At 32.3% G+C, this 9,500-nt stretch overlaps 1 protein-coding gene across 1 annotated transcript in view; it reads right to left on the reverse strand.

The window, feature by feature from the left end:
* The window catches only part of IMPG1 (interphotoreceptor matrix proteoglycan 1), a 106,005-nt gene extending 104,717 nt beyond the window's left edge, over nucleotides 1-1,288 (reverse strand). Inside the window, exon 1 of the mRNA XM_016141665.2 lies at nucleotides 1,222-1,288. Coding sequence (XP_015997151.2) covers nucleotides 1,222-1,288 — 67 coding nt within the window. The remainder of the gene's footprint in view (nucleotides 1-1,221) is intronic.
* Nucleotides 1,289-9,500: the final 8,212 nt, after the last annotated feature.

A 9,500-nucleotide genomic window follows, 5' to 3' on the forward strand; every position in this document is an offset into this window, starting at 1 on the left:
AAGGGCTGATATATAATCTATGAAAATGGAAAAATAGTAAAATTACTTAACACAACTAAACAAACAAACAAACAAAACAAAACAAAGCTGATTTGCCTGATCAAGTTTATGAAACAAACAAACTGATTTGTTTCAGCAGATTAAGTTCAGAATACACTGGAATACCATCATTTGTTTCTAATTAATTTTTTCATAAATGTAAACATTGAAATGAAATGGATAGTTGAAAGGAAAGATAAGTAAACTTTGCTCCATCCACTATCATTTATGTAGCTAAACATCAAGGGAATTTTTACGTAATATTTTCTGGAAACTTTTTCTCTCTCAATGCAACCAGTAAAGTTACATATAAAATAACTGACATAATCGGTTATATTTGTGACCTATGAATGCAACCATTTGTTTTACTTCTCTATGGACATTTTCAAACCAATGCTCCAATTAAAATGTTAATCATCCTTAAAGAAGAATCAGACATTATTGATTTCAAATGTCTTAAAATGTTATGTTATAATAATCAGGCTTATTCTAAAATATTTTTAAATACATTTTTGATGTATTAAATAGGTTTTTAATACAGTTTTTAAATAAAGTTTTTAAAATACATTATTTAAAAAAATATACTTGATTTGTAGTTGGCTTTAATTTTAGATTCGTTTGAAGATTTGCCATAAGAACATTCGGTACCTAGTATTTTTATGTACATAACTTCAAAATTATTAAGTTTCTAAGTTGGCTGTAATTATAAACTCTGAAGATAAAGCACACTTACTATTTTGTAAGGGAAAGCAACTCATTATTTAACAGTGAGAAAGTAAGAAATACATTTTTTGTCTGATCGTAAATGACAAAATATTAATTTCATTTTTTTAGATTTTATTTATCAATTTTAAGAGATAAATGGAATTGGTTTCATGGAACTACTGTTACTGTATTAATAATATGAATTTACATTTAATGTTTAATAAAAGCAAATAGGAAGCATTTATCTCTCTTATTTTGTTAACACAAATTGCACTTAAGATTATGTAGTAAACAATAAAATGAAAACAATTTCTGATGTTCAATCAATCAATCAATCAATCAGTCTTTATTTAATGCCTACCATATATATTTGCCCTTTGAGATACAGTGGTAAGTTGCTGATTTTAAAGGTTCTCTTCTGTAAATAGATTTTATAGATAAGCAATTTAAAAGTAAACAAATATTTAAATAACTTACCTTTGGTTCCTTGAACTTGGAGAAAAATCCAAATAACAAAAATAGCCCTTCTAGTTTCCAAATACATTCTGACTTTTGCGCATTGGTAACAATCTGGTAACAATCATAGAACAGCCCCAAATATTACTTTAAAAATGACGGAAATATGAAAAATAATTAAATATTGATGCCAGCTGAGTGAAGAGAACCTTCTTGGTTTACCTTTATGAAGATGCTAATTTATGAGGAACATGAAGCAGTGGCTGTTTCTGGAATAATCTGATTATCTTCCCATCAGGTGTAATCTCTGCTTAAGGGCCAGCTGGAGGAACCTTTATCTCATTAACCTCCTGGAAGAGCATCTGTCAGTCTAGCTCCAGGACTCTGAAAGCCATTATTAACAAGTGTCCATAGGCAGAAGGAACGCTTTTTTTTTTTCTTGGTAATTCACCTGTCCTGCCAAATACAGAAGAAGGCTGACAGGTTCAAATATTTCCCAAAATGACACACACAAGGAACATCTACTGAGAGAGCTTAATTGCTATCCTTGGAACTATGTAGCCATTCAATTCATGTTAGCCTCCAGAGATGGCAAGGCTGTCTCCATCAAACGTATTGCATTGTAAATTGCCTTCTTTCTGGCATTACGTACAGATAACTTTTTTTGGTTTAAGTCTGGTTTTAATTTTTTTAATTTGTTATTGATGCATGCAACGTAAAGGGTCAAATAGTTCTACGAAGTTTATGAAAAATAATGGTGACACATCTCCCTTCAAAGGCAATCACTTTTAATTCTTTAAGCTAATTCTTCTAGTATTCTCATTCATACCTGGCAATAGTATGCTTCCATTACTGCTTTTTGGTTTTTCACTTTTAGACATTATTCAATAATAACATATTCCCCTCTACACACATTTTCCCCACTCTTCATTAACATGTATTCATCTTATGTCACCATTTGCCTCAGTATTATTGTATTTTCACTTGATCGAATATTCAGTTTAATATTATTGTGACTGTATACATGCTACATGCAGCTGAGGCATGAAGTATGTTGTAATTTCAAACATGTATTGGGCTCTTATGTTGTGATAGACACTATTCTTAGATATTTCCATAGATTTTTATATATAACTCTCTCTCTCTCTCTCTCTCTCTCTCTCTATATATATATATATATATATATATATATATATATATGTATACACACACACACACACATTATGAGGTAAATACTATTATTCTTATCTCTGTTTTATATTTGAAGAAACTAAGGCATATGTGGCAGAGCCAGGATTTGAACCCGAGGAGACTGGTTCAGGAGCCTTTAGTGTTAATTGCTGTCCCTTATGTTTTTTGCAGTTGTCTCATTTTTTCTTTCTTTCTTTTTTCTACATATAAAACAATAAATTATCTCCAAATGTTATCCCAGATTTGTAAATTTTCTCCTCACTTCAGATAATGTGTCTTTCTCAGGACTTTCTTATCCCCTCCAGGCTGTATTGTTTAATTTCTTGTTAGTGTTCACAACAGTCATCTGAAGATCTTTCTTCACAATCATCCTTGGAATTCTCTTCACCTCTCTTGTGCTGGATCCCACGTTTTCTGGATCCCACGTTGCCTTCTTTCTTAACTTAAACTCTTATTTTGGCGAAGCATATGTTCCAGTACATTACTGAAAGAAAGTTCTCAGTAAAGAAATTTGAGATCTTATGTTTGAAAATTGTTTCCATCTATCCTCATCCTTGATTGATAGTTCAGCCAGTGCTACAGACTGAATGTTTGTGTCATATTTTGAAAATTAAACCCCAATGTGATGGTATTTGAAGGCGAGGTCTTTAGGAGGTGATTGAATCATGAAGGTGAAGCCCACATGTGAATGGGATTAATGCCCTTGTAAAAGAGGCATGGGAGAGTTCCCTTGCTGCTTCTGTCATGGAAGTACTGCGACAAGACGGTTCTCTATGAACCAGGAAGCAGGCTCAGTCTATAGTTTTCTGTTATAGCAGCCTGAATGAATTAAGACAACGGGATATAGAATTATAAGTTGGAAACAAAATTCACTTAGACTACCGAAGACACTAATCTATTGTCTTCTAGCTTCCAGTGCTGCTAAAATCTGGAGTCCCTTTTCCTCTCTATAAGGCTTTCTTTATTTCCAGAATTCCGATATTATATAATGATCTTTCTGATTGTGGGTCTATTTTAATTCATTGTATGGAAGCATTTAGAGGACTTTTAATCTTAGTATTCATATTCTTCAGTTAATGGAAACTTCATTTAAGTTTAATTTCCATCTTTTATTTTCTGCATTCTCTTTTTCTGGAATCCATATTATTTGGATAGTGGCATTCTTGAATTAGTTCTTTAACTTTTAAAACCTATTTTTTTCTTTTATTTTCCTCTTTTCTTTATACTCTGATTTCTATAAAATTTTCTAAACAATCTTTTAATTTTTGCTTTTTAAATGTCTACTGTCATATGTAATTTCTAGGAAGTTGTGTCTGGTAGTTTTTAGAATTTATGTTTTGTTTTTTATTTTGATAAGGTACAGTTTTACAATTTTAGGGATACGATTTCTTTTATCTCCTCAAAATAGTTAACAGTTTCAAAATTTATTTTCTTTTTAAGTAAGCTCTGTTTCACCCAAGCATCATTTTTAATCTCTTTTTTGTTCTCTATCTTTTATTTTAGAACTGATGTAATTCTTGGTTGACCATAAGAAAGCTCTGTGCATAAGATTGGAACTTGCCAACTGTGGTCTTCATTGTAGGTTGATCTAGTTAGGATATTCTTCTTAGTGTTTCCAGATAAAATACAGGATGCTCAGTTAAATTTAAACTTAAGGTAAACAATAAGTAAATTTTAGTATAAATATGTCATGAATATTGCATATGACATACTAAAAAATTATTTACTTACCTAAGATTCAAATTTAACTGGGCATCCTATATTTTTATTTCCTATATTTGGCAACCTTCTTTCTAGAACATTTGAAGTAAGTATCTAACTATTTCCTCTTTAGGTGGTCAGATATACCAGAAAAGTCTACTAATCTCTTGATATTAGGATATGGACTGACTTCCAAAGTATTGGTACATGAACTGAGAAAGAGGTCTGGGGCCTGAGTCTTAACATTTTTTTTCAATATTTTAATTTAATCTTTCTGTTTTCAGAGAAACATCCTCACTCTCAAATCTGCCAAATATTTAGTAGTCCAGAAAATATTTCACCTTGCCGGAAATAAACCTTCAGCCTTCTGTTGAGTGGCCAAGAGGCACTTACACAAATGAAGAGAATGGGAAAGAGGATTTGGAGCTCTAAGTGATTATTAGCTATTTCAGTTTATCCTTCCATTAATTTTCTCCCATTTCCTGAAGTACCTAGTACTTGGCATGTCATATATATAAAAATTGTTTCTGAGCTTTCGCTATTGCCAGTTTAAGATTCGTTTTTCTAGATCTGCTACCATTCATCCATGTTTTAAAACTCGCTTAAACCTAAATGTTCAGCTTAATAAAATTATTATGAAGTAAACACTAGTAATATAAAGGTAAAAACAGAGAATATTAATAGTGCCCCAGAAGCATCCATGGTCCCACTCACAAACACAAACCTTTCTCCTCCATTAAATATAATCACTATTCTCATTTCTATGATAACCATTTAACTGCTTTCCTTAATTCTTTTGCTACTTAACTACACATCTGTAAGCACTGTTGTTTACTTTTGCCTATCCTATTTATTGAAAAGATTATCATTTCCCTCACTGTTCTTAAGTTCTACCTTTGTCATAAAATCTGTGTATCTTATATATTCCTGTTGTTCCAACCCCTTTCTTCTCTCCTGTTTCATTATATTGACTTATCTTTTATTTCACTATTTTTTCTTCAGCTGGATATAACTTACTGTTCTTAATTTTAGTTATTGCGTTCTCAGTTCTGGGATTTTGATTTGGTTCTCTTTCAAGTCAGCTTCATCATTTTTTTATAGTTTACACTTCTGTGCTGAAATTTTAAATCTTGTCTTTTATCTTTTTTAATAGAGGAAGAATAGTTTGATAATTCCAAATTCTGGAACTATAGGGGTTGTTTTTATTGTCTTGCTTTTCCTGTTTTATTTTTGTTGTTATTATCTTATCTCTTTGTATAAGTTTTTTTTTTTTTTTATTGTATGCCAGACATTATATTTTAAGAGTTGTACTGCAGCAAGCAAGACAATGTGGTATTGGTGAAAGAATACACACGAAGATCAATAGAACAGATTAAAAGCTCAGAAGAAGAACCACAAATAGCAGATTGATTTTTGACAAAGGTGCAGAAGCAATTAAATGGAGAAAGAATTGTCTTTTCAACAAACAATGCCATACATACACACATAAAACCCCACAAAAATAAGCAAAAAAATTGACGGAGAAACAAACCTTACACCTTACACAGAAACAAAAAATGTATCATACATGTAAATGCATAATACATATAAAAATTCTAGAAAAAAATAGAAGCAAATCTATTTGGCTTTGGTTTAGTAATATGATTTTAGATGCAAAAGAAGAGAATGATCCATGAAAGAAAAATGAGTTGGATTTTATTAAAATGAAAAACTTCTGCCCTGCTAAAGAGACTAAACAAAATTAAAAGACAAGCCACAAACTGGGAGAAACACATGTGTAGCAAAACACATTTCTTGTATCCAAAATGTACAAAGAAAACTTAAAACTCAACAGTAAGAAAACCCAACAATTCAATTGAAAATGAGCCAAAGTTCTGAACAAGACACCTCTCCAAAGAAGGTATACAGATGGCAAATAATCATATGAAAAGATGCTCAATATCATTTGCTAGTAGGATATGCAAATTAAAATATCAATGAGATACTGCTACATATGTATTGGAATGACTAAACTTAAAAAAAATGACACTACCAATTACAGGAAAATATTTAGAGCAACAAGAACTCTCATTCATCACTGGTGGGAATGTGAATTGTTACAGGCACTTTAAAAGACAGTTGGGTGGCAGTTTTTTACAAAGCTAAACAGTCTTACCATACAATCCAGTATTAACTCCCAGATATTTACCCAACCTATTTGAAAATGCATGCCTATACAAAAACCTGCACTTGAATGCTTATAGCAGCATTGTTTATAATTGCCAAAATCCAGAAGCAACCAAGATATTCTTCAATAAGTGGATTAATAAAAAAACTGTGTACATCCATGCAATGGAATACTATTAGCAAAAAGAAGGTATGAGCTATCATGCCATGCAAAGACATAGATGAATCTTAAATGTACATTGCTAGGCTAAAGAAGCCAGTCTGAAAAGGCTACATACTGTATCATTTCATTTATATAACACTCTAGAAAAGGCAACGGTTAGAACAGGTTAGTAGTTGCAGACATTTTGGGGTATGTGCACTTTGAATAGATGAAACATAGAGGATTAGGGCAGTGAAACTGTGTTGTAATGCATGTCACTACGCAATTTTCAAAAACCATAGAACTTTATAGCAGAGGACTGTTGATCAAGGTGAACATCAACAGTGAGGTCATGTTGATAATATGCTCCTGGTCATATGGTGTGATGGGAACGCCATTTTACCTCTGTGGTCTTTCTTCAAAAACCCATAGCCCCAGTCTAATCATGAGGAAACATCAAACAAATTCTAATTGAGGGCATTCTACAAAATACCTGACAAGTACTCTTCAAAAATGTCAAGGTCATCAAAAACAAGGTAAGTCTAAGAAACTGTCACTACCAAGATTTGCCTAGAGACATAGGAACTATGTGTAATGTGGTGTCCTGGGTGGGATCCTGGAACAGAAAAAGGACATTAAGTTAAAAAAAGAAAAAAGAAAATCTGAATAAAGTCTGGCTTAATGATATCAATATTGGTTAATGATATCAATATTGGTTAATTAAATGTGACAAATGGACCATAATAATGGAAGATTTTGTGAAAAAATAGTATGTGGGGTAAATGGAAACTCTATATTATCTTTACAATTTTTCTGTAAGTCTAAATTTATTCTAAAATAAAGTTTATTATGAAACATATATTTATAGGAAGAATTTGAAGTCTAGGATATTTCCTTCCAGAGGTTTTTCCTTTGCTTCTTCCAAGCACTGGAGATTACTAGCATTTCAAGATCAGCTTAAAAAAATTCCAAGTTGAAGATTCAGCAACACAGAATATTCAAATCTGGGCTGTACTTCGTGGTGGCATGGTTCATTTTGTGTTCACTTTTATTCCTGGGATGTAGCCCTTTGGAGTTTACCAGGGCTTTACCATGGTCTGGACTCCACTTTTGTCCTCTTCCTAAAGAGGGATTTTCAAAAGCACTGTTCAGCCTCTGTCTTACAGATCAGCAAATGCTCCAGGGCAAAAGTGGTCCCCAAAGCTAGGCTCACATATCTTGACTCTGACCTCTTGTAAATCTCTATTCTGGTAATGCTTCACTGTTGGTAAGGTCTCCATTCCCTTCAACCAGATGATTTTATATTTCATCTAGCTTTTCTAGACTTCCTCAGCAGGAAGATTGGTCTAAATGACCTAATCGCTTTATCTGGTGCAGAAATTCTAAAACTTTTTTATTATTTCCTTTCTATTCTCTTTATTGTTGTGGCATCATACTTCAAAAAATTCCTTTAATATTATTTTCTTGGGGTATCCAGAGGTAGCATAAGGTACTGGGTTTTCAGTTCTCATCTTTAACTACAGCTTATTTTGGTGATATCTAAAGAAAATTAGAATTATCAAATTGGTGTAGAAGCGTATTTAGAACAGTGTATTTGAAAATGAGAAATGAACTAGGTGAAAGATGAATCTACTTTTAAATAACCACATCTAGGTAAAACGATGTAACAGTTAGAATAGGTGTATAGTTATATATAAATACTATTTAAATATTTCTAATATACATTCATATAGGCTGGAAAGCTGGTAGGTGCTAACAAAATACTTTCTCTTTGCTGTATACCCTGCGTTATACATTTCAAATAGCTACATACTTTTTATTAATAAGTATATAAATATTTTTTAATATACATTCATATGTGCTAGAATGTGTTGTACTTATGTTTCTAATCCTGTTGTGAAACATCAGTGTTCTTTCTCTAGGAGAGTAAGTAACAATTTCAAGTTATGAAAACAATTTCCACTTAATAGCCTCCTTAATAAAACATGTTGCTTAAAGAAAAATGTGGTATAGACTACTTTTTGTTGTTAAAAATATCCTATATCATATATAATTAGGATTGAATTTATATCGAAGTGACAAATATTTAAGTTTCTCTTGATAGCATTACCTTATTAATTTTCCCCACTTTTAATTAAAAATCTGGATAACTAATGTTCATAACTGCCACTTAGGAAGCAAACAAGAATGATAAACAATTATTATTCCCGAAACAATGCTTTCTGGTATCAGTGGGTCTTTCTCTAAGTACTGTTATGTTTAATTATGGGTCACCGTTAATTAATCTACAAGTGCTTTTTCAATTGGTTGACTGTCAACCGCGATTATATATTCTTAAAGAGGTAAGCATTCTCCTATATTTTCTGGAAGGATTTCAGTGGTGGATTTAAAATGTACAAGGTAGGATTAAAGGGCAGTATGTCTGTAGATGTACTTTCCTGAAATCAATAGGAATGAGAAATGGTTGCCAGAATGAATCAGTATCATGAAAAAACTATAACAGCCTCTATAATGTAAGTGCTATTATTATTTCTGCTTTACAGATGAGGAAATTGAGGCTCAGAGATGGTAAGTATATTTACCAACTATGCAACCAGTAAAGGTGAAGCAGGGTTTTTAACCTAGATCCCTCTGGTTCCAAAACATATTTTCTCTTTATTGCTCTGCATTATGTTCTCTTTAGTACAGGGAAAACGAATGCTTAAAAAGCAATTGATGTTCATCAGGCAAATTAACAACTAATGGGTTCTGGTCAACAATTCTAATGTGTGTGTGTGTGTGTGTGTGTGTGCACGCGTGCACGCATGCATGATGTTTTCCCTACATCAACAAGAAATTCTCAGACACTGGGTGGATGTCCTACAATTCAACTCAATTCTGACACTATTCACCTGGAGATAGTGTCAGATCACACAGGTTAAGAGCTCAGTCCTACAAATCCACGCCTCCGCCATTCATTCCTCAGACATGAATCGAAAGTCCAGGTTGTCACTTGAGCTTCTGACCCACTGGTGTTAGATTGAAAGTTCCAACGAACTCCACCTGGGGTTTGATTAATTTACTAGAATAGCTCAGAACTCAAAGAAATGTTCTACTTACT

This window comes from Rousettus aegyptiacus, unplaced genomic scaffold, assembly GCF_014176215.1.
Source record: "Rousettus aegyptiacus isolate mRouAeg1 unplaced genomic scaffold, mRouAeg1.p scaffold_m13_p_1, whole genome shotgun sequence".
NCBI classification, from domain to species: Eukaryota; Metazoa; Chordata; class Mammalia; order Chiroptera; family Pteropodidae; genus Rousettus; species Rousettus aegyptiacus.